Raw genomic sequence first — 26,229 nt, 5'->3', positions numbered from 1 at the left:
TTGTCCTTTAAGGATACTTTTTTTAGGATTAATCCATAGTTAATATATACATTTTTCCCATAAAGGGTAAAGTTTCCAATTTCTCATTTTACCAATTTACCACAATATCAGAATACGCCAAAGGCTTCATAACATAACAATTACATAACAATCACAGGGCATCTACATATAGAGAGAGACTGTGTATAGATCTTTCCTCAATAATTTCTATTCTAAGCAAGTCAACCAGACCAACACAATAAACAGTGGCTTGTATAGTAATGGAGTTATACAGTATGTAGAGATGAGCGAACCTTGGGTTCGGACTCTTGGCATTCAATTACCGGTGGCTGAAGAGTGCAGGAAGTGGCAGTAAGGAGTCCTGAACCCCTCTTATGATTTCCCATCAAAAACTGAAAGAAATTAAGATCATTGTACTTACAGAGTAATAACAGCGACGTCTCTGCGGACATGATGGATGGAGACAGTGCTACTGAATAGAAAGAGAGAAGTGGTTTCTGTCAGTACATTTGAGTTACTAGAAGGAAGGAAGAACTGTGAAATAGTTACAGTCAGGGGACCAATACTGTAAAACCTAATCGGAACTGTTTGGAGGAAAGAAGGGAAACCGGAGGACAGACTTGAAACCTTTACATGTGACAAATGATGACATACGTTAAAGTAGGGTTAATGTGGAAGCTACATACAGTAACAAAGGTTAGTTAATGCATCCCATGCCAGATGAGTTCCATGTACTAATACTATTAATTAGAATAGGCCTCATTCACAGAACTCGCCTGGCATGGGAAGTATCCAGGGCATCCCTATCCCCTGGCATCAGCTTCAAAGTAAGAGCAGGACAGGTACACTTCAAGGCTGGTTCACACTACGTTTTAGCAGTCTGTTTAATGTATATGTTTTATGGGGGAAAAACAGATGCAAAAACGGATGAAATTGTGTGCAATCCATTTTCCTTTTGAGTTCCATCAGTAAAAAAACGAATCAAAACATATAAGTTTGTTTTCTTTCTTTTTTAGCATACATAAGAACGTGGTTGACCAGGTTTTTGTGTACGTTGCAGCTTGCCTATTATCCTGCCGCCCATCCCAGTCTCGTGCAGGTTTGCAAAGAAACCATTAAAAAAGTGATAAGTTAAACGGACTGCAAAAACGCAGTGTGATCCTGGCCTAGCAGTTCTTTCCAAGAGTTTTCAAATACTTGATCTGTACCTAGCGTATATGAACACCACAATCTTTGAAGTTTTTTTATTCACGTGACTCCTACAAGTAGCTTCTGGTGATAACCAAAATCTGACTATTAAAGGGAACCTGTCATTTTTTTCCTGCTACCGTCATAAAACAGGTACAGACTCCCTTGTTACAATTTGCTATGATTTACTCTGAAATGCTACAGTAATACCTTTAAACATGAGTCAGGAGATGGTTGGAAAGTTAAGGGGGCCAGGTCCAGGTCTCCGCAACCTTCTCCTCACCCCAATGGCCTTTATTGACAGGTTGCTCCCTATACACAAATATAGAAAGGCTTGACAATCAAGCTGTCAGGCCAGGACAGGGCATAAATAGCTGGTGTCTCAGATATAGGGAGAGACCTATATATCAAGCCCAACACAGCGGAGGGTAGTCTGCAGAGTGCTGGTCTCCCTAACTTCATAACCTGTTCAAGGCTGATTTCAGTGCATTATGATTTTTCTGAAACATTGCAGTCTTTAAAGGGGAACTCTATACTTACTGGTTCCCATGTCCCTGCAGAGCAGAGTCAAAAGGCTCCACCAAGGATTTCTGGTATGTCAAGACCCGGGGGAAAGTACCCCCTCAGTCAATCTTTGTCTGCACCGGTGTCCTGCCCCAGTCACTGACTGGCTGAGCGGGGCATCCATCAGCCAGGTTGGGACATTGCTGGAAGAGAGCAGGAGGATGACAGCGGAAACGCAGCGCTGCAGGGACATAGTGACCAGTACGTATACATTCTGTATTATGTTCCCATGACCCCCTGCCTGCGCTCGATTTTTTTCCCCCCACCGGAGATCAGAGTAAAACACAGCACACTGTAACAAGGGAGTCAGACTTCCTGTAACTATTGAATATTCGTTTTAGTAAAAGAAAAACTGAACTTTCATTGGCTGTTGTGTTCAGATGAACCTGCCCTAAAGTTTTTTTTATAGCCAAAAATCATAAAAACATAATAGTTGAGTAAGCAAAGTTCCAACACCAGATTATCACATACTAACACATCAACCCAATACTCATGCAGGTTGTTTTTTTTTTACATCTCTATGTCATATGTGACCAATTTGCGGACATTGTATATTGTCAAGCACTAGAGATGAGCGAGTAGTGAAATATTCGACTTTCGAGAATTCAAATCAAATAGTCACCGAAATTCGTCTATTCGAACGAATATTCAATCCCACTTGGAGGTCACCAAGTCCCCCATGAAACCTCCCTAAACGATGCGAGCACCTCCGGAATGACACTGAGACATTAGGGGGAGCATGCCTGGGTGCCCCCAAACACCCCAAAATCCCAGTGTAATGCCACTCTCTGCAGTTGCGAAGGAAAAATATTTGCGAAAGCTTTACGAACATTTACGGCAATGTTCACACATTTTGTTCGTATTTCTTGCGCAGCGTTACATACATGATTCCAATGTGCGTCCATAGAGCGTCATGTTATTCACACATTATGCTGTACGAACGTTACTGGAACAGTATGTATCAAGTGACTTAATTAGGCTACTGGAACAGTATATATCAGGTGCCCTTAGCGGGCTACTGGAACAGTATATATCAGGTGCCCTTAGTGGGCTACTGGAACAGTATATATCAGGTGCCCTTAGAGGGCTACTGGAACAGTATGTATGACGTGCCTTTTTCTGGGCTACTGGAACAGTATACATCAGGTGCCCTTAGTGGGCTACTGGAACAGTATATATCAGGTGCCCTTACTTGGCTACTGGAACAGTATATATCATGTGCTCTTACTGGGCTACTGGAACAGTATATATCAGGTGCCCTTAGTGGGCTACTGGAACAGTATATATCAGGTGCCCTTAGAGGGCTACTGGAACAGTATGTATAACGTGCCCTTAGTGGGCTACTGGAACAATATATATCAGGTGCCCTTACTGGGCTACTGGAACAGTATATATCAGGTGCCCTTACTGGGCTACTGGAACAGTATATATCAGGTGCCCTTAGTGGGCTACTGGAACAGTATATATCAGGTGCCCTTAGTGGGCTACTGGAACAATATATATCAGGTGCGCCCTCTGGGCTACTGGAACAGTATATATCAGGTGCCCTTAGAGGGCTACTGGAACAGTATGTATGACATGCCCTTAGTGGGCTACTGGAACAGTATATATCAGGTGCCCTTACTGGGCTACTGGAACAGTATATATCAGGTGCCCTTAGTGGGCTACTGGAACAGTATATATCAGGTGCCCTTAGTGGGCTACTGGAACAATATATATCAGGTGCCCCCTCTGGGCTACTGGAACAGTATATATCAGGTGCCCTTAGAGGGCTACTGGAACAGTATGTATGACGTGCCTTTTTCTGGGCTACTGGAACAGTATACATCAGGTGCCCTTAGTGGGCTAAACCAGGGACACTATAAGTCACTTGTACACACAGGGTACTGGAATGAATACAGATGCTGCTGATGCTGCTGTTGTTATCATCTATTTCTTAGCACTGAGAAGATTCAGAGATGACTTTTTCGCTGGATCTTAGCCCTGAAAAGGACTTTTGGGTTCTACTACTAAAACCTATCTCTCCCTGCTCCAAGATCTTTCCCTGTCTAGGTTGAAAGTGCATCTGCTGTCGAGAGGCGAAAGTCAATTATTAAATATTCGAGGTCATGTGGTTCAGCTATCCAATGAGGGTAGACGCCATTTTCGCGCTGCATGCGTACTCCCAGGGTCCCTCACGGCCTCCCTGCATGGTGATTGGATTAAAAAAAAGTGCCAACTGCGATGGGAGGGCTTTCAAATGTTTCCCGCGTATTCGTCACACTATTCGATTGAATTCAAATCTTTCGAATACCGCAATATTTGATCGAAAACCATCTTGATTGAATTGTATTCGCTCATTTCTATCAAGCACATTTTCCAGTCTTATGTAGAAAAGCAGCTTTATAATATAACCTTTTGTATGGGTAAATATAAAAGTATAAACCTATCACTTTTACCCGCTCATGACATTAATGAGTCAATAGACAGTGGCATAGCCACCGTGGTCGCGGGGGTCGCCGCCGCGACCGGGCCCGCCACAAAGGGGGGCCCGCGGGGCCATCAGGGCCCCGCAAGGCCCTCCCTTTCAATCACTCTTGTGACCGCAAGCATTGTTTTGCTTGCGGTCACAAGAGTCCGACTGCTGCGCAGCTGCCGGGGATGTTGCGTCTATAAGGGAGGGGGGTGAAGGGGACCATCTATAAGGGAGGAGGGGGGTGAAGGGGACCATCTATAAGGGAGGAGGGGGGGGGGTGAAGGGGACCATCTATAAGGGAGGAGGGGGGGTGAAGGGGACCATCTATAAGGGAGGGGGGGTGAAGGGGATCATCTATAAGGCAGGGGGGGTGAAGGGGACCATCTATAAGGCAGGGGGGGGTGAAGGGGACCATCTATAAGGCAGGGGGGGTGAAGGGGATCATCTATAAGGGAGGGGGGGTGAAGGGGACCATCTATAAGGGAGAGGGGGAAAGGGACCATCTATAAGGGAGGAGGGGGGGTGAAGGGGACCATCTATAAGAGAGGAGGGGGGGGGGTGAAGGGGACCATCTATAAGGAAGGAGGGGGGGGGTGAAGGGGACCATCTATAAGGGAGGAGGGGGGGGTGAAGGGGACCATCTATAAGGGAGGAGGGGGGGGTGAAGGGGACCATCTATAAGGGAGGAGGGGGGGTGAAGGGGACCATCTATAAGGGAGGAGGGGGGGGTGAAGGGGACCATCTATAAGGGAGGAGGGGGGGTGAAGGGGACCATCTATAAGGGAGGAGGGGGGGTGAAGGGGACCATCTATAAGGGAGGAGGGGGGGTGAAGGGGACCATCTATAAGGGAGGGGGGGTGAAGGGGACCATCTATAAGGGAGGAGGGGGGGTGAAGGGGACCATCTATAAGGGAGGAGGGGGGGTGAAGGGGACCATCTATAAGGGAGGGGGGGTGAAGGGGATCATCTATAAGGCAGGGGGGGGTGAAGGGGACCATCTATAAGGCAGGGGGGGGGGGGGGAAGGGGACCATCTATAAGGCAGGGGGGGTGAAGGGGATCATCTATAAGGGAGGGGGGGGTGAAGGGGACCATCTATAAGGGAGAGGGGGAAGGGGACCATCTATAAGGGAGGGGGGGAGGGGACCATCTATAAGGGAGGGGGGGAGAGGGGGCCATCTATAAGGGAGAGGGGGAAGGGGCCCATCTATAAGGGAGGGGGGGGGGGGGGAGGGGACCATCTATAAGGGAGGGGGGAGAGGGGGCCATCTATAAGGGAGGGTGGGGGGAGAGGGGGCCATCCATAAGGGAGGGTGAGGAGAGAGGGGGCCATCTATAAGGGAGGGGGTAAAGGGGGCCATCTATATGTAGGGGGGAGAGGAGGCCATCTATAAGGGAGGGTGGGGGGAGAGGGGGCCATCTATAAGGAGGGCAACATGGGGGGAGAGGGGGCCATCTATTTGGGGGGGGCAACATAGGGGGAGAGGGAATACACAGAGGGGGGCATATATTATTAGGGGGTCACAGAGTCAGGCCTACCCGCTAAAGGAGTGTGTAAAGGGGACAATACAGATGTGCAGTGTGTATATAGATGAGGATGGTGCCAGAGTGAGGAGACTAATATGTCTGTCTGGCAGATTCCGTGGATTCGTGGCTCGGAGAAGTTCTCATAACGGCCCAGGGCAAATGGAGAAGAAGATGAAAAGGGAAGAACTCCGATCAGAGAAGACGTCCCCCTGTGAGTCACCTGATATATCTGCACTGTAATGTATATGGTGTATAGAACCTGTGTAGAGCTGGGGCCACCTCTATATGACTGGATGAGGTGATTTAGTGTACTGGATTTGGTCAGTAACAATATGGTGGTGATGGTAGTGGTTGTGGTGTGGCAGTAATGTTTCCTTCCTATATACTGGTATTACTGGTAATATAGGTCTCAGTATACAGGATTTGGTCGGTAACAGTATGGCAGTAATATGTGCGGTGATAATACTTTCTCTTCCAATATGCTGGTGTTAGTGGTAATATCTGTCTTGGTGTGTGTATATATATATATATATATATATATATATATATATACACACACCAATAGCATCACTTGGTCGTGAAAGGAGGGGGGGGGGGGCCAAGTTGGCCTCTCGCACCAGGGCCCAGGAGACATTAGCTACGCCCCTGTCAATAGAACTAGTCTTCATCTATAGAAGCCTTCCTTAAATCCTGACAATGGACTCCCGTACTCAGATATCCCTAGGTCTTCATGGTAGAGCAGGAATGCAATACCCACCACAAGAAAATACACAAGAAAATACATGCCAGTTCATATAAGTCAGAAACAGAAATTAACTATTCACCAGAATGATTGCAGCAGATAGGAGCAGTGTGATTGTGCAACCATGCACTGAGGGTTGCTTTAGAAGAAAAGCATAGAGAATGTGCAAAATGGGTGAGAAACTACTTAGGTCTATTGCAATAGATAGTACAAACCACTAACAGAAGAAGAAACAAGAAACACTAATGTACTGAAGGGCTGAGAAAGGACAAGAGCAATGCAGCAACACACTAGATGCTGGCTATACCAAACCAACAGGCTGGAGATCTCAGACCAGCATCTACAAAGAGGTAGATGGTTCATTAAAGGGGTACTCCCACCCATCTTACATCCAGAGCAGCTCCGCCACCGGCATTCCAGCGCTGCCATTCTATGCTGTGACGTCAGCTGCAGTGGGCGTCTCTTCCACAATGTGCCGTCCTCATTTTCAGACATTTTAGACACTTGTATGCCGTACTCTCACAATAAGCAAGAGTACGGCACTCAAGCTTCTGAAGATGAGAAAGAGACGTCCACTGCAGCTGATGTCACGGCATAGAATGGCGGCACTGGAACGCAGCCGTGCCGTGAATTCACAATTCAGGCAGCGAAGCTGCTCAGGAAGTAAGATGGGCCAGAGAACCCCTATAAGTAAGTGCCTCACCAGTAGCAAGATACAACTAATATCTGGCCTGGATTCATTTATCTTGCAAAAAAGCCCAAATCTGCTGCCAGTAACTACTAAACACTTTCCATTCATAATCTGACCTTTTATACAAACATTTTTTCCCATTTGGAGCGTTAAAGGGGTTTGCTACTTTCTTTTAACTAATAACCTTTCTGCCCAAGTTAGACAGGTTAATTACTTATTAATAGAGATACAAATTTCATCTTATAGATAGAATAGAATACTTATCAATATAGATACATATATTCATCTTCAGACCCTTCAGATGCTTGTGCGCCGTACTCTCACGATAAGCGAGTCATATATTGTCTTCAACAATCCAGCCTCGTTCTGTGTCTTTTGGAAAGCAGAAGAGCTCCAGCGTATTCCAGCGTTGTGCTGTAAGCAGGGCCGATTCTGGGTCTCTTCCGCCTGAGGCAAACCTCAGGTGTCCGCCCCCTGAGTGATTGAGTGATGGCCAGCATTGCGCCCCCCCCTCCCCCAGCCAGCCGCTCACCTGCCCCCACACTTTCCGCTGTCTCCACATCCAGTCAGGTCCTGCGACGTCACCCTGCAGCTGTCCTGGACCTCCAGGCTGTGGTTGGGGTTATGCCGGACGACATGGTTTAAAGCACGTTGCCACTCGACTCTGTGGCATTGGACACATGCTCTGTGGAGTGACAAAATCACACTTCTCCATCTGGCAACTGATTAATGGGTCTGGGTTTGCTAAATTCAGGTAGAACATTACCTGCCTGACTGCATTGTGCCAACTATACAGTTTGGCGGAGGAGGGATAATGGTATGGTGGGTAGGGGATGATGGGTCGGCCTAAGCCCTTTAATTACAGTGATTTAATAAGCTTATGAAGACATTTTGTCTCTTCCAACTTGAAGAACAGTTTAAGCTTGGCCCGTTTTTGTTTTAACATGACTGTGCCCTACCTAGTCCACAAAGGTCCATAAAGGCATGGAGGGGGAGTTTGGTGTGGAAGAACTGGTGGCACAAAGCCTTTAACTTAGAGATAAGCTCAACTCAAGTGGGACCATTTGGCATTTGAATACTGGTGGCTAAAGAAGTTGAACATAGTCCAAGGGAAACATGGATATGGCCTATGGCCTGCTAGCCATGTTTTTCAGGCATGTTTATTGAGCAAAGTCAAATTTTATTGTTGATTCTATTTGGGAATTTCGGTGGCCATGAAACAAAAAGTCTAAGAGTCGAAAAGTGGCTTACAGTTTCCTTATTACTTTAAACCTAAATCAATGCCTAATTGTTTTACTGCTCAGTCTGCACCAGGCCCAACTCCTTGTTGTTTGATACACTCTGAAAATTTCTGGATAAAATATGCATTTGGATGATCACTTCATCAGTAGCGGAACAGAAACATTGGAAGGCCAAACAATGTCCATCAGACATGTCCTTTCATCATACAGTGATAATACAAGGCAACAACCTCTGTAAGGCAGCTTCTAATTGTCTCTTCAAGAAATAGAAATATTTATATTGACCACAATGAACCTAAGGTGTCTTTTGGTGGTCTAGATTCTGATAGATTTCAGCTGAAGTGTCAGACATGCCTTGAGGAGCCTTGACTTGGCGTTTAGCCTTGGCGTTTACTTCAGTGTAAACAATGTCCTAATACAAACATGAAATACATTTATTAGACAGGTGAATTATACAGAGATCACTTAGAATAAAATTAGATACATAAGGAGGAAATTTATCAAGACCCCGTTGATGATATGAAATAGCAAAATCCTATAAGCTTTGCTGTTGACATAACATCTAAATAACTAGAATAGCTCATAAGGGGCTATCATTCCCTGAGTCCTAGCACCCCTACACCTCTCTGTGGTGAATGCACAATCCACATTGCTGATTATGCAAAGGGAGGACAAACAGCAGAGTGAGGGGAAGTTGTACAAGGACCCAGGGAATGATTGGTTCCACCCAGGGGCGGACTGGGCCACCGGGGGACCGGGGAAACCCCCGGTGGGCCCCAAGCAGGAGTAGGCCCCGCCCCCCAGTCAGGGAGCACGGTCCCCCCGCATCGGGGGCCCCCGTGCTCCTGGGGGGCCCACTCAGCCGCCGATAGCTGGCCGGCACCCTCCCTTCCTTGTGATCGCAAGCTTGCGATCACAAGGGTGCTGCCGCCGCCGCCGCCCCGACAGATGAGCAGCTGCTGGTCCCGGCAGCGTCATCACCACCGAGCTCTGTGTGCGGTGCGGCTGCTAGGACTTCCGGTTCACGTAGCGCATACCGGAAGTCCCAGCCGCTGCGGCGCGCACGGAGCTCAGTGTTGATGGCGCTGTCCAGGACCAGGAGCTGCTCGTCTGTCGGGGAACAGAGGAGAAGAGACCAACGACGGGGGAGCGTGTTGACAGGTGAGTTGAGTTTCGGTTTTGTTTTTTTTATCATAGGGGGGAGATGGACAACATGAGGGGGGTGGGGGAGAGATGGACAACATGAGGGGGGTGGGGGGGAGATGGACAACATGAGGGGGGTGGGGGAGAGATGGACAACATGAGGGGGGTGGGGGAGAGATGGACAACATGAGGGGGGTGGGGGAGAGATGGACAACATGAGGGGGGTGAGGGAGAGATGGACAACATGGGGAGGAGAGATGGACAACATGAGGGGGGGAGATGGACAACATGGGGGAGAGATGGACAACATGAGAGGGGGGAGAGATGGACAACATGAGGGGGGGAGATGGACAACATGAGGGGGGGAGATGGACAACATGGGGGAGAGATGGACAACATGAGGGGGGGGGGGAGATGGACAACATGAGGGGAGGGGAGAGATGGACAACATGAGGGGGGTGGGGGAGAGATGGACAACATGAGGTGGGTGAGGGAGAGATGGACAACATGGGGAGGAGAGATGGACAACATGAGGGGGGAGAGATGGACAACATGGGGAGGAGAGATGGACAACATGAGGGGGGAGAGATGGACAACATGGGGAGGAGAGATGGACAACATGAGGGGGGAGAGATGGACAACATGAGGGGGGAGAGATGGACAACATGGGGGGGGGGGAGAGATGGACAACATGAGGGGGGGAGATGGACAACATGAGGGGGGTGGGGGAGAGATGGACAACATGAGGTGGGTGAGGGAGAGATGGACAACATGGGGAGGAGAGATGGACAACATGAGGGGGGAGAGATGGACAACATGGGGAGGAGAGATGGACAACATGGGGGGGGAGAGATGGACAACATGAGGGGGGGAGATGGACAACATGGGGGAGAGATGGACATCATGAGGGGAGGGGAGAGATGGACAACATGAGGGGGGTGGGGGAGAGATGGACAACATGGGGAGGAGAGATGGACAACATGGGGAGGAGAGATGGACAACATGGGAGGGGGAGAGATGGACAACATGAGGGGGGGAGATGGACAACATGGGGGAGAGATGGACAACATGAGAGGGGGGGGAGATGGACAACATGGGGGGGAGATGGACAACATGGGGGAGAGATGGACAACATGAGAGGGGGGGAGATGGACAACATGGGGGAGAGATGGACAACATGAGAGGGGGGAGAGATGGACAACATGAGAGGGGGGGAGATGGACAACATGGGGGAGAGATGGACAACATGAGAGGGGGGGGAGATGGACAACATGAGGGGGGGATGGACAACATGGGGGGAGATGGACAACATGGGGGGAAGATGGACAACATGAGGGGGCTATAGGGGGGAGATGGACAACATGAGGGGGCTATAGGGGGGATGGACAACATGAGGGGGCTATAGGGGGGGATGGACAACATGAGGGGGCTATGGGGGAGATGGACAACATGAGGGGGCTATAGGGGGGAGATGGAAAACATGAGGGGGCTATAGGGGGGTGGACAACATGAGGGGGCTATAGAGGGGGATGGACAACATGAGGGGGCTATAGAGGGGGATGGACAACATGAGAGGGCTATAGGGGGGATGGACAACATGAGAGGGCTATAGAGGGGGATGGACAACATGAGGGGGCTATGGGGAGATGGAAAACATGAGGGGGCTATAGGGGGATGGACAACATGAGGGGGCTATAGAGGGGGATGGACAACATGAGGGGGCTATAGGGGGGGATGGACAACATGAGAGGGCTATAGTGGGAATGGAAAACATGAGGGGGCTTTGGGGGGGATGGACAACATGAGGGGGCTATGGGGAGATGGAAAACATGAGGGGGCTATGGGGGGTTGGACAACATGAGGGGGCTATAGGGGGCAATGGACAACATGAGGGGGCTATTACTGAGGAATCGACAACATGAGGGGGCCATATGGGGTGAATGGACATGAGGATATCTATATTGAAGAAGGACAACTTGAGGGTGCTATATATATGGGGATGGACAGCATAAGGGGGGTACCTATATGGGGGATGGACAATATGGGGTGCCATTTATAAGGGGGACAACAGAGGGGGGACCATATACTGTAAGGAATATATATATATATATATATATATATATATATATTCGAGTGAGGGCGTACAGGGGCCAATACAGATGTGCAGTTTGTAGAGAGATGAGGATGGTGACATAGTGAGGAGCCTAATATGTCTGTCTGGCAGATTCTGTGGATTCTTGGCTCATAGAAGTTCTCATTATGGCCCAGGACGGATGGAGAAGATGAAAAGGGAAGAACTCCGATCAGAGAAGACGTCCCCTGTGAGTCACCTGATATATTTGCACTGTAATGTATATGGTGTATAGAGCCTGTGTAGAGCTGTGTCTACCTCTGTGTCAGTATGTGGTGGTATTTGTCAGTATGTGGTGGTATTTGTTGCTTGTAATCCGGTACTGTTTTTTATTGTTCTTAGTATACTAGAATTGGTCAGTAACAATATAGTGATGGTATTGGTTGTGGTGTGGCGGTAATATTACTGGTATTATTAGTAATATCACTCTCAGTATACAGGATCTGGTCAGTAACAGTATGGCGGTAATTGTGGCGGTAATATGTATGGTGATAATATTTCCCGCCTATATAATGGTATTATTGGTAAAATCAGTCTCAGTATACAGGATCTGGTCAGTAATAGTATGGCGGTAATATGTGTGGGGATATTTGCTCTTTATATCCTGGTGTCATTGGTAGCTGTATGGCTTTTGTATCTAAGTATACAGCGTTATCATACAAAGGAAATTGTCTTATAGCCCAATTACACCGGCCAATTATCGGTAACAAGCGCTCCTAGGAAGCCCCATGTAACAGTGCCAGAGATCAGCTGACAAGCAAATGCCCCATAGTCGGCTGATTTGATCTTTTGTGCGGCTGTAAAAATCATTGCTGTCGGCTGCACATCTCTATATATTCCTGCCCTGCAGATTAGCAATCGTTTGCAGCCCCATACTGCCCCATATCGTGCCGTGTAACTGGACCCTTATTAATGTTACCATAGATAAGTATGGTGGCTGAAGGGTGGGCCCTAAGAATGATTTCCCCTGGTGGGCCCAAGGCACTCCAGTCCGACACTGGTTCCACCTCCATGACAATATTAATGGCCTGAATCAAGGTGCTATACATACAGACACAGACAACAAAGGTATGTTCTAGGTGCTTCTGTGGGTAGTCGGGGGTGACAGATTGACTTTATGGCTATGTATGGCATAGTATTTTTGTCAGTCTTTTGGTAAGTATTTTTTCAACCAGAAATCAGAAGTGGGACTGATAGGGCAAAATATAATGGGAAGATTTGCACAGTTTCTGTGTTTTCACATAAATACTTTGTGTGAACTTAGCTGATTAAAAAAAAACTACATGTTCTTGCGGCACTTCCTGTCTTATATGTCCCTTCCTCTCTGTCTCATCTGGAGAAAACATGTCTGTAGCCTCAGAGATTATGAGGTTAAGTCCGTATTGCACGGCACGATAAAAGGGGGAAACGAGCACTAACCTAACAGGTCAGCACTCGCTTGCCCCTCATTGCCCACTTGCTGTCTGTGCTATTACACACACAGACAGTGAGCGGTAAACAGTAGGAGGGGTTGCCCAATCGTTCCTTGGATTGTTTGGGCTGGCCACTGAAGTTAGCAGCAGTCTGCTCATGTTGCTTCTATACACAGAGCGATGAGCAGCAGACTCAGATCGTTGTGTTTCAACATGATGAAAGACAACGATCAAACAACATGGTGAATGTTGGCTGATCGTGATCTTTTAACGTGATCTATTACAGCAAACGATTCGCCGGTAAGGTCAGTATGGCCAATAATCAATTGGTGTACAAGAGTTTTTAGATTAAAAATGAAACAATGTGTAAATAGATGAAAAAAGGCAGTATTTTCCAAATGCAGATGACAAATACTGAGCATGTTCATTATTTGGACGGTCGTCATCAATTACGTTCATTATTCTATACTGTGTGTGCACTGCCAGCCAATTTTCTAGTGACCTCAATGGAGCACATTATTAGGCTACGTTCACATAGCGTACTAGAAGGGCCATTCTGTGACCCGGCCTGGTCACGGAACGGCTGGTCTCTGAAAACATCATTGGATGATCTTTCGGGCCACAGAGTTCTGATGCGCACTCTCCACAGCCGGAGCCGCTCGCTCCATAGTGTGCACTGACAGGGTTTTCTGTGGCTGCTGTTCACTGAATAGCGGCCGCAGAAAACTGACATGTCAGTTTTCTACGGCGCCGTGAGGGATCCCGGCTGGAGTGTATATCATGTGTATACACTCCAGCCGGTATCCCACAGAGCACAAGGCAACGTATCTTTTTGTGAAAATCGGCAACAACACCCGTACTTTTACGAAAAGATACGTTGTGTGAACATAGCCTTATATTGAAAATACTGTTGTATTTTGACCTCACATTTTTTTATTTTATTCTACAGTTTGTGAACAGAGCCTTACTTCTAATTACATTACACTTATATGATCACATTCACCTCAGACATCACACGCAGTGTATTATCAGCTCCTATATCATGTATGGAATCCACATTACCCCAGGGATTCCTCCAGTCACCATGTCTCCTCATGTCTCTGCTCCATCTTACCTCACACACTGCAGACTGAGCTGTGTACACTTCCTGCAGACATGGCTGATATATCACTGCGTTATACTGACCTCTGGTGTAGTAGAGGAGAACAGGGGCTCTATACAGGTATCTATCTGTTCCAGCTTATCTCACTTACTACAGACATGGCTGTTATATCTTACCTCCCGACTTTTGCAAAGAGCAAAGAGGGAAATGTGCGCCGCGGTCCCCATAGCCCCCCCATAGTGACCCTCCATAGCCACGCTCCCATAGTGACCCTCCATAGCCACGCCTCATAGCAACCCTCCATAGCCACGCCCCCATAACAACCCTCCATAGCCACTCCCCTACAGTCACCACATGCTGCTGACTGAATAGTGCCCTATACAGTATCCAATCCCCCCAAAATGCCCTATATAGTATCCAATCCCCCCAATAGTGCCCCACATAGTATCCCATCCACCATATAGTGCCCCACATAGTATCCAATCCCCCCAATAGTGCCCCACATAGTATCCCATCCCCCATATAGTGCCACACATAGTATCCAATCCCCCATATAGTGCCCCACATACAGTAGTGGATTATAATAGGGGCGTTTCGGGTGCCAGCCCGGGGCCCTGAGCTCCTGGGGGGCCCATGACCACCCAAAAAGTTTTATACTTTCAGTGGTGTACTGTCTACTGGCTACACTTCTGCCATGATTTGCAAAAAAATCACTGTTTTTTTATGGCAATTTTGCACAAATCAGGATATCATGACATTATCTATCCTGTACTATGAACGCCAGGCTAGTGCTTCCATAGTTACAGTGGGGTGGGGGGGCCCAGGCTTGGTGAACTGCTCTAGGCCTATGGTAAAGTTAATCCGCCCCTGCCCACATAGTATCCAATGCCCCCATATAGATCCCCACATAGTATTCAATGCCCCCATATAGTGCCCCACATAGTATGCAATGCCCATATAGTGCCCCACATAGTAGCCAATCCCCTCATATAGTGCCCCACATAGTAGCCAATCCCCATATAGTGCCCCACATAGTAGCCAATCCCCATATAGTGCCCCACATAGTAGCCAATCCCCCATAGAGTGCCCCACATAGTAGCCAATCCCCCATAGAGTGCCCCACATAGTAGTCAATACCCCATATAGTGCCCACATAGTAGCCAATCCCCCATATAGTGCCCCACATAGTATGCAATGCCCATATAGTGCCCCACATAGTAGCCAATCCCCTCATATAGTGCCCCACATAGTAGCCAATCCCCATATAGTTCCCCACATAGTAGCCAATCCCCATATAGTGCCCCACATAGTAGCCAATCCCCCATAGAGTGCCCCACATAGTAGCCAATCCCCCATAGAGTGCCCCACATAGTAGTCAATACCCCATATAGTGCCCCACATAGTAGCCAATCCCCATATAGTTCCCCACATAGTAGCCAATCCCCATATAGTGCCCCACATAGTAGCCAATCCCCCATAGAGTGCCCCACATAGTAGCCAATCCCCCATAGAGTGCCCCACATAGTAGTCAATACCCCATATAGTGCCCACATAGTAGCCAATCCCCCATATAGTGCCCCACATAGTAGCCAATGCCCATATAGTGCCCCACATAGTAGCCAATCCCCCCATATAGTGCCCCACATAGTAGCCAATCCCCATATAGTGCCCCACATAGTAGCCAATCCCCCTATATAGTGCCCCACATAGTAGCCAATCCCCATATAGTGCCGCACATAGTAGCCAATCCCCCCATATAGTGCCCCACATAGTAGCCAATCCCCATATAGTGCCCCACATAGTAGCCAATCCCCCTATATAGTGCCCCACATAGTAGCCAATCCCCATATAGTGCCCCACATAGTAGCCAATCCTCATATAGTGCCCCACATAGTAGCCAATCCCCCATAGAGTGCCCCACATAGTAGCCAATCCCCCATAGAGTGCCCCACATAGTAGTCAATACCCCATATAGTGTCCACATAGTAGCCAATCCCCCATAGAGTGCCCCACATAGTAGTCAATACCCCATATAGTGCCCACATAGTAGCCAATGCCCCCCATATAGTGCCCCACAAAGTAGCCAATCCCCCATATAGTGCCCCACATAGTAGCCAATCCCCCCATATAGTGCCCCTCATAGTAGGCAATGCCCCCATATAGTGGCCCACATAGTAGCCAATCCCCATATAGTGCCCCACATAGTTGTCAATGCCCCCATATAGTGCCCCACATAGTAGCCAATACCCCATATAGTGCCCACATAGTAGCCAATGCCCCCAAATATGCCCCACAAAGTAGCCAATGCCCCCCATATAGTGCCCCACAAAGTAGCCAATCCCCCATATAGTGCCCCACATAGTAGCCAATCCCCCCATATAGTAGCCAATCCCCCAGATAGCGCCCCACATAATAGCCAATCCTCCCATTTGTGTGGCCCCACCGAAAAAAAACAATAAACCAGTAACTCACCTGTCCACCGGTCCCAGCAGCTCCTCTCCTGGCAGAGCGCGCACTCCTGTCATCCTCCGGGGCGGGCAGCGGGGTACAGAGACACTGACTGTACTGGAAGTAATTCATGACAGAGGCTGCAGCTCACTTCCAGCACAGTCAGTGTCTGTATACCCCACTGCCCGCCCCAGAGGATGACGGGAGTACGTGCCTTGCCGGGAGAGGAGCTGCTGGGACCGGCGGACAGGTGAGTTACTGGTTTATTGTTTTTTTTCGGTGGGGCCACATATAATGCGGGACACTGGGTGCCGTTCCGGGACCGCGGGACAGCACCCTGAAAACGGGACTGTCCCGCGGAATTCGGGACAGTTGGGAGGTATGCTTATATCACTGCCTCTGGTGTAATGGAGGAGGACAGGGGCTCTATACAGGTATCTGCTCCCATTTACCTCACATACTGTAGACATGGCTAATATACAGTATGACTGCTATATACTGATCTCTGTGTAATAGAGGATGACAGGGGCTGCAAACAGGTATCTATTTGCTCCAGCTTACCTTACACACTGCAGACATGGCTGACATATCACTGCTATATACTGAGCTCTGGTGTAATAGAGGAGGACAGGGGCTGTATACAGGTATCTGCTTCAGCTTACCTCACACACTGCAGACATGACTGACATATCACTGCTGTATACTGAGCTCTGGTGTACTGTTCCAGCTTACCTCACACACTGCAGACATGGCTGCTGTATACTGAGCTCTGGTGTACTGTTCCAGCTTACCTCACACACTACATACATGGGTGATATATCACTGCTGTATACTGAGCTCTGGTGTAATAGAGGAGGACAGCGGCTGTATACAGGTATCTGCTCCATCTTACCTCACACACTGCAGACATGGGTGATATATCACTGCTGTATACTGAGCTCTGGTGTATTGTTCCAGCTTACCTCACACACTGCAGACATGGCTGCTGTATACTGAGCTCTGGTGTACTGTTCCAGCTTACCTCACACACTACAGACATGGCTGACATATCACTGCTATATACTGAGTTCTGGTGTAATAGAGGAGGACAGCGGCTGTATACAGGTATCTGCTTCAGCTTACCTCACATACTACAGACATGGCTGATATATCACTGCTGTATGATCATCATTCAGTATGCAGATAGCACTGCTCTGACCTCCTGACCTGCTGTGTATAAGGGCTGTGCTGTGTCCAGGACAGGTTGTTAGTCCCCCCTTCTTATACATGGAGGTCAGTGACCTGTATATAAGCGGCAGGTCAGCGACCACCCTGCTGTCATCAGTTCCCCAAGCATATACTGTATCTGGCATCCCCTGAGCTTTATACTCCATCTATCTTAGTGATATCTATATACTGCTGTCTACGAGTTTATTTTAGTTCCCCTTTTCTATACATGGCATCCTCTGAGCTGTTTATAATGCTATCTATATACTGACTCTGCTGTGTATAGAGTTTATTGGTTCCCCAAAGAGTCTAGTTATCTGTACAAAGAGCCTAGTTATCTGTATCTTCCCTCCAGTTCTGCTCTGTATATACTCACCCTGCTGTGTACCGGGTTACATTAGTTCCCCTTTTCTGTACTTGTAGTCTTCTGAGCTGTATACCCCATCATTCTTAGTGCTATATACTGACCCTGCTGTGTACAGGTTTTTATTAGTTTGCCTATTCTGTCTATGGGGTCCTCTGAGCTACAGTATATACCTCTTCTATCTCAGTTCTATATACTGATCCTGCTGCTCTACAGGTTTACATTAGTTCCCCTTTCCTGTTCAATGAGCTATATCCATTGTATATTGACAGCCTTAGAGATGTCTCGGGGTTGCCTCAGTTCAGTACTAACGAGCTAGGACACAAGGCCCAGGACTGTTGAGTATGATCACTCCATTATCTATTATGTATTGCTATATACTTTCAGCACAGCAGCACAGTGGAAGAGCAGAGAGAATTGAGATAGTGCTGGCCTAGTCTAGTAATGGAGAGGATTTTTTTTTTAGTTTGAAGGAGAAGTCCCATGAACACCAAAATCGGCGCGTGTGTCTGTCCTGTGTAACAGGTGGCATACACCATATACCACCACTTACACACAGACTATACGACAACTTTCAAAAACTAGTGTTACCAGTTTCTTTCAGTTTCATCTGCAGCCAGTCATCAGGGTTACTTTATTTCTTAGTACACCCATATCCAAGCTCACTGCTGATTGTTCTGTGTAAGAGGGTGGCATACACCATATAGCTGCACTTACCCACAGATTCTATATGACAACCTCCAAAAACTAGTGTGACCAGTATCTTTTCCAATCTGCAGCCAGTCATCAGTGATGCTTTACTATTTCTAAGTGCAGCCATATCCAAGCTCACTGCTGATTGTCCTGTGTAAGAGGGTGACATACACCATATAGCAGCACTTACACACAGACTCTATACAACTACCTCCAAAGTAGTCTGAGTAATATATTTTCTTGGCTTGCTGTGATCTGTAGTGCAGCTATCTCAGTCTAGACTGTGCAGTGTCCATAAAATGTTGAACCCCAGAGGCAAGGGGAAAGGATGAGGATGAGGGCGAGGGTGTGGGGTTCCAAGCGATGCAGCGGGCAGAAGCCGTGGTTCTGGGCAGGGTGACATAGCACCCGTTGAGGAGGAAGCAGTGGCACACCACAGACATTATAAATAAATATAATTTTTTTTATTCATTATCCCTCAAAATATATGAATATATATTAAAAAAAACTAAAATATATCTAAAAATATATTCAAGTATATATATATTTATTACAAAAAACTGAGTAAGTTGTGTAAACCCCAAAATCTAACAGAACAATGATATATAAATATATATATATATATATATATATATATATATATATATATATATATATATACAAAAAAAAATAACGGTTTGGCCAATAACAAATTGGCACTAAGGGGTTAAATGTGTTAAAGAGCTTTAACTTTTAGAGACCATCACATTTGGGGCATATATTCCTCAGTATATCCTCCGCTATATGTACATGGATGGATGATGCTGTTGGGTCTTGTAGCCAGGTATATAGATGTCAGTATATCCTCCGCTGTATGTACATGGATGGATGATGCTGTTGGGTCTTGTAGCCAGGTATATAGATGTCAGTATATCCTCCGCTATATGTACATGGATGGATGATGCTGTTGGGTCTTGTAGCCAGGTATATAGATGTCAGTATATCCTCCGCTGTATGTACATGGATGGGTGATGCTGTTGGGTCTTGTAGCCAGGTATATAGATGTCAGTATATCCTCCGCTGTATGTACATGGATGGATGATGCTGTTGGGTCCTGTAGCCAGGTATATAGATGTCAGTATATCCTCCGCTGTATGTACATAGATGGATGATGCTGTTGGGTCTTGTAGCCAGGTATATAGATGTCAGTATATCCTCCGCTGTATGTACATGGATGGATGATGCTGTTGGGTCCTGTAGCCAGGTATATAGATGTCAGTATATCCTCCGCTGTATGTACATGGATGATGCTGCTGGGTCTTGTAGCCGGGTATATAGATGTCAGTATATCCTCCTCTGTATATACATGGATGATGCTGTTGGGTCTTGTAGCCAGGTATATAGATGTCAGTATATCCTTCGCTGTATGTACATGGATGATGCTGTTGGGTCTTGTAGTCAGGTATATAGATGTCAGTATATCCTCCGCTGTATGTACATGGATGGATGATGCTGTTGGGTCCTGTAGCCAGGTATATAGATGTCAGTATATCCTCCGCTGTATATACATGGATGGATGATGCTGTTGGGTCCTGTAGACCAGTCGGTCAGTATACTGTAGAGGTGTCTGCTGCCTCCATAGACATCACCCATTTTATATGATAGAAGACAAATAGCGCGCCAACTATTATTACACATCCAGATATTGTCAGGCGGATTATATTCTGCCAGGTGTACCCCATATAGTTTATAGGATCTAAAAAACATTAACATAAATATTATTTTTATTAAGAGAAGATTAGAACATTTCTTCTATTACATGTTAGCAACTAGAGAGATATAGAACTAGAAGAGTTATATACAACTAGATGGTTGTCTGGACTCTTGTGGGTCTTGAACACTTAATGAAATCATAAAATGCATTGCTAAGACCCCCCCCACACCAAGAAGAGGAGAATGAGCAGTAGTGTGCTGCATTTCCCCATTGTCAATCATCTCTCTCCAGTGGCCCCATAGACTTATATTGGAGCCCCCTTGAGTGAGATTGCTATGAGCCGTGGAGTGAGATGTTCTAGCACATGCTTCTCATTACTCATTTTCCCAATCAGTTGGGGTCTCAGCAGAGACCCCAGACAAATAGAATATTTGATATGTCCCTGTGACATATAAGAGCAAGGAAGTCAAACAACATCCATATTAGCAAAAAAGTTGGCCTTGGTGGGATTTGAACCAATGACCACAGCACAGCAAGCCTACATCGCTAACCACTAAGCCACTGTGCTGCCCTATGTTCACCATCTGTGGCAGAGCAGCTGCATGCAAGACATGAATACCATCACCTGCCTCCAATCCCGATGTTCCCTTTCGTGGTTGTCACTTGTAAATGTGCAGGCAAGGCATTAAAAAGCCGTCGCCTGCCGCCATCCCTGTGGTTCCCCTCCACCACATATAATGATGCCGTTATTCCATCGCCTGCTGCTATACTGTGCACTCTGTCCCTGCTGTGCTGTACGAGTGTGTTGTGGTGATTGCCTCCTGGTGGCCGGAAGCTCCATACCCTACGCTGTCCCTACTGTGCTGTACGAGTGGGCTTTGGTGAGCTGTTCCTGGTGGCCGGAAGCCTCCGTCTTTGCTGTGCATGTGACGTGAGTTCTTCTTCATGGAAAAATATTTCTAATATATAATTGTAAAAAATTAGCAATCCTGGTGTGTTTTTTCTGCTTTTCATTTACGCCGTTCACCGTGTGGGACCAATATTGCTATAGTTTAATAGATCGAACAATGCTGCACGCTAAGTTATGTAATGTGATTATTTTATTCTTTCAGGTTTTTATTTGTGTAAAAGGAAAGGAGGTTATATAAATTTTTATTGGGGTATTTTATTAGGATTTTTTTAATATTTTTTAAAACTTTTTTTTTTTTTTTACACATTTTGTATTGCCTATATAAGTCACTTAGGGGCCTATATATGTAATGTTCTGATTACATATACTGATGAATGCTATGGCATAACATGTCATTCATCAGTATTATCAGCGATCTGTACGTAGAGTCTGCCTGAGAGCAGACTGTATGAACAGATTGCAGATCCGACAGGACGGGGGTAAGTGGCTTACCCCCACCTGCCGACACAAGTCATCGGGTCCTTGTCCTGTCACTGACTACTTTAAATGTCGCAATCACTGTGCATCACAGCATTTAAGGGGGTTAATGACAGACAGCTGCGGGACCACGGTTACCTCGCATTATGCCCTGGTCTGAGGACAGTTATGTGTACAGCAGCGATCTCATTGAAGGGCCCTTCACACATTAAAAACACATTAAGCCCTCTGCTGACGTCAGCCCTGTATATGGCACTTCATTCTGGCATCGCATTTTCATTTCACTACAAGACTGGGGTGCCATAGCAAAACTTAGCATAGCATAGCATAGCATAGTAAAACTTCAGATATTGTGCTGCTGTTATGTTAAAAAATAATAAAGAACCCATTGTTACCTCTCTGCGCTCCCCTGGTGCCCTCTCCGGGTCCCCTGCTCAGTGACAGCCCACAGCAGTCAGTGATTGGCTGAACAAGCAGTTATAGAGCTGGGGAACCAGAGACACCACAGGAGAGCACCAAGGGAGTGTAGAGAGGTAAGAAGTTTTACAACACTATTTCACTCCATCTCACAGTCTCATAAATGGGATCCTCGGTTTTCAGTTTTCCGTCACCCCATTTATTGTCTATGGAAGCTGCTGGTGATAGTTGATTACAGCTCTATAGGCAGATTTATACAGAACAATACTCACCTTGTATCTGTAGTCTCTGACTCTCCTTCCTTACACTGCCGGTTGATGTTCGGATCTCACATGTAAATGTCCCAGAATTTCCCCCTGAATGAACAGAACTTCATATTTATTAGAAGAGGTGAATCCCTGTAGGTTTCCCCCATCTCTGTAGAAGGCATACTGCAGATCTGTGCTCTGTCTATAGTCTCTGAGATTAGTGTCACAGCTTAGGGTCATGGTATCACCATCACTGACCGACTCTGGAGACACTGTCAGGACTGGAGGAGAGAAGAGCTCTAGAAAAGAGTAAGAGAATCCAACAATAACTATATAAGCAAATCACAATAAAAAGAAAAGAATTATTGATGATGACGAAGGGATGAGGTATATTGTGCTCTATTTCTATATCATTAGGAATTGCTTATCTTCCACTTTCCCTATTCTTTGTCATTTCAATAACATTAAAGACAGATAATATTGGCCCGCTTTCCCGGTCATTACACCAAGTTCCCTAGTCACATTAGATGCATGACATGCCCATTTATTACCTTGCATCATTGACTAGCACTGCCATCACTGCCCTCAAATGTGTAATAATAATAATAATAATAATAATCATCTATATGTGATTGGGAGAGAGGTGAGCGTCACGGAAGGGAGACGAAGGGGTGAACAACAGGGGAGGGAGACAGAGGGGTGAGTGGCACGGGAGGGAGATGGAGGGGTGAGCGACACCGGAGGGAGAGGAGGGGTGAGCAGCACGGGAGGAGAGGAGGGGTGAGCAGCACGGGAGGAGAGGAGGGGTGAGCAGCACTGGAGGGAGAGGGCTGAGTGGCATGGTCCAGGCTTTTGCAAGGGGTGTAAAGACAAGTAACACCCGTGCTGCCTTATTTTCAGGGGGGGGGGGGCTAATTGGTAGATTAGCTAGGGTGCATAGCAACAGATGCTCTTAAACTGCCCGACGCCAGGCTATATTAAGGACATTCCTGCAGCTGGTACCTCTGTATTGGCTGCAGGAACGTTCTATTAGGAACAGTTATATAATAATATATTACATATATTATATTAGTAGTAGTAGTAGTAATAATAATATATAACTAGTTAATGAAAAAAAAACAGATGATATAACAGATGATATAGATGTGAGGTAGATAGATATCCAGCAAAAGTTAATGCTAAGGATGGTCCGAACCTGCCGAGGTTCGGGTTCGTATGAACCCGAACACTCGGCATCAGATTTCTGCTGTCCGTCCACTCCGTGCAGCGGGTGGATACAGCGGGAGGACCGCCTGGAAAACTGGGATACAGCCTATGGCTATGGCTGTATCCCAGTTTTCCAGGTGGTCCTCCCGCTGTATCCACCCTCTCCACGGAGGTGGAAGACAGCGGGAATCATTGCCTCGGCAGGTTCGGACCATCCCTAGTTGGTGCACATCTCTCAAAAGTGAATTATTTTACAAGGTGCAGTACATTTAACATGGCACCAGGACTGCTCATTCCATGAGGCCAAATTAATTTATTGCTCAGGCGGCAGCTTTGTAGAGTCTCTGAGGGGCGGCATGTTCCATGAAGTGGCCATAATTTATACTGTCTACTACACGCCACTGCAGAGGGTGGCAGAGGTGCAGAAGAGGGCGGCCAAGATCATTAAGGAAATGGGTGGGTTACAGTACTGAGACTAAGGTTATCAAGCTTAAATCAGAATTTTAATATGTATTAGACATCACTACACAGTATATGCAATCAAATTTGTAAAAAACAAACAAACATATTTTTTAAAAGTTTTAAAAAATATGAAATAGCCTATCTCCCAATAAGAGTTTTAATCAACCCCCCTTTCCCGTGCGGTGAACACCATAAACAAAAAAAACACAAGGATTGCAGATAGTTTGTCACATTATCTATTAGAAAGAAATTCGTATACACTGTAGCCGGGATTCCATAGGGGTAAGTGCGACCGGTCACTGTCATTAAACAATGGCCGTTGTTTAATAAAAAGAATACATTGTGTGAACTAGGCCCTAAAGAACATTTGCTGTTTAGGTAAAGCTGTCGCCTGTCACACAGTTTAGGCTATGTCAATCAGTCATCAATCATCAATCAGTCATTAATCATTGCTCTACATTTCTTCCCAACCCTACTTACCATTTACCAGTATTTTGGATCCATCACTTCTCCTCATTATGATGCCGAAGGAGGTTTTTACTTGACAGATATAATTCCCAGAATCCTCCAGGTGAGCGGACTGAACTTCATATTTATTAGATGATGTGAATTCCTGAACCGTCCGTCCATCTCTGTAGAAAGCAAACTGCACTTCTGTAGGCTTTATGTATGGACTAAGAGCCGTGTTACATGTCAGGGTCATGTGATCTCCTTCATACAAGTCATTGGTCACAGTAATATATGGATGGGAGAGTGGCTCTAGCATGGAAAAGAGAGGAAAAATTTAATACATTTTATATTTTAAAATTTTCAGGGAAGTCCTCACATGTCACCAGTCATCATCACCACACATCACCAGTGTCCATACTTACCCTCTACCTGGATAACTTTCTCTGCACTTCTCTTCCTTACTCTGCCATCTATAGTTTCTACTTCACATGAATATTTCCCAGAATCCTCCAGCTGAACATTGTAGATTCCATAAATATCACTGACACCAGATTCCTGAACAATCCGTCCTTCTCTATAGAAAGTAACCCGCAGTTGTGTATTGTGTCTGGGAGGAGGGACAATTGTCTTGTAGTGTCCAAGCACAGGTGTGCTACTAACCTTCTATTGCACCTGGGCAAAGTAACTTGTATCAGGTTCTCACAGTCAGATATGGTCAGAGATATGTTCTGTGCTTTCACCACTAGGTGTCGCTACTGTGTTTTTGTATGTTTTACTTTATGCACGGCTGAAGGAAACACTGGGTTAATTGTTGGGTTTCATGTGTTTATTTTCCTCCTGTCAGAGGTGCTGTTTTCCCTCTTTTTTCTGATCTATCCTCTCTTTTCTTTCTCTTGCACCACACAACCCCAATCACTAGGAGTCAGTCAGTCTCTACTCAGTTCTGCGAGAGAGAACAACGAAAAAGACAGCTCCTGCTACAGTGAAGTCAGGGCCTGGCTGAGGCCAGGACCCTTGTCAGGGACCAAGAAATTGATTTTCTTCTAAGCAAGTAACCACCGAAAGTGTGCAGTGCTAGTCACCTCAGGAGGAATGGAAGTCCTCTAAGGATCACCTTGTTCATGCCAGAGATACCCTCTACACAGTACAGGGCAGTGACCTGTTTACAGTTAGGCACTGACCCCAGTGGAACAAAGCTAGCCTTTGTATTTAACTGAATAACGCACGGCTATCATGGAAAGGTTTGGAAAGTCTGCTTTGCCCAGCGCAGGGACCTGGGACCTCATACTACCCTCACAGGACCGATACCCTGACACTGTAGGGCATTAGGCAGTCAGAAAACTTAAGTACAAGTATATTCTTCTCTTCTACTACTCCCAACTATTCTATCCCGGAAGAGTACATAGCGACCTTGGACAGGGCCCTCAAGATACTCCTCTACTCTCATTTTCTGTTGTTGT

At 46.5% G+C, this 26,229-nt stretch overlaps 1 protein-coding gene across 1 annotated transcript; it reads right to left on the bottom strand.

Annotated features, from left to right (window-relative positions):
• Window positions 1–372: 372 nt before the first annotated feature.
• LOC138770422 (Fc receptor-like protein 2) lies at window positions 373–25,892 on the bottom strand. The gene is given in 6 exon segments (XM_069949526.1): window positions 373–392; window positions 22,676–22,753; window positions 22,756–22,950; window positions 24,800–25,078; window positions 25,192–25,376; window positions 25,852–25,892. Coding segments are annotated over 6 exon segments (798 nt in total).
• Window positions 25,893–26,229: the final 337 nt, after the last annotated feature.

Source organism: Dendropsophus ebraccatus, chromosome 13, assembly GCF_027789765.1.
Source record: "Dendropsophus ebraccatus isolate aDenEbr1 chromosome 13, aDenEbr1.pat, whole genome shotgun sequence".
Classification (NCBI taxonomy): Eukaryota; Metazoa; Chordata; class Amphibia; order Anura; family Hylidae; genus Dendropsophus; species Dendropsophus ebraccatus.
Note: the sequence above shows the minus strand (reverse complement) of the source record. Positions and strands in the feature narration are given on the sequence as shown.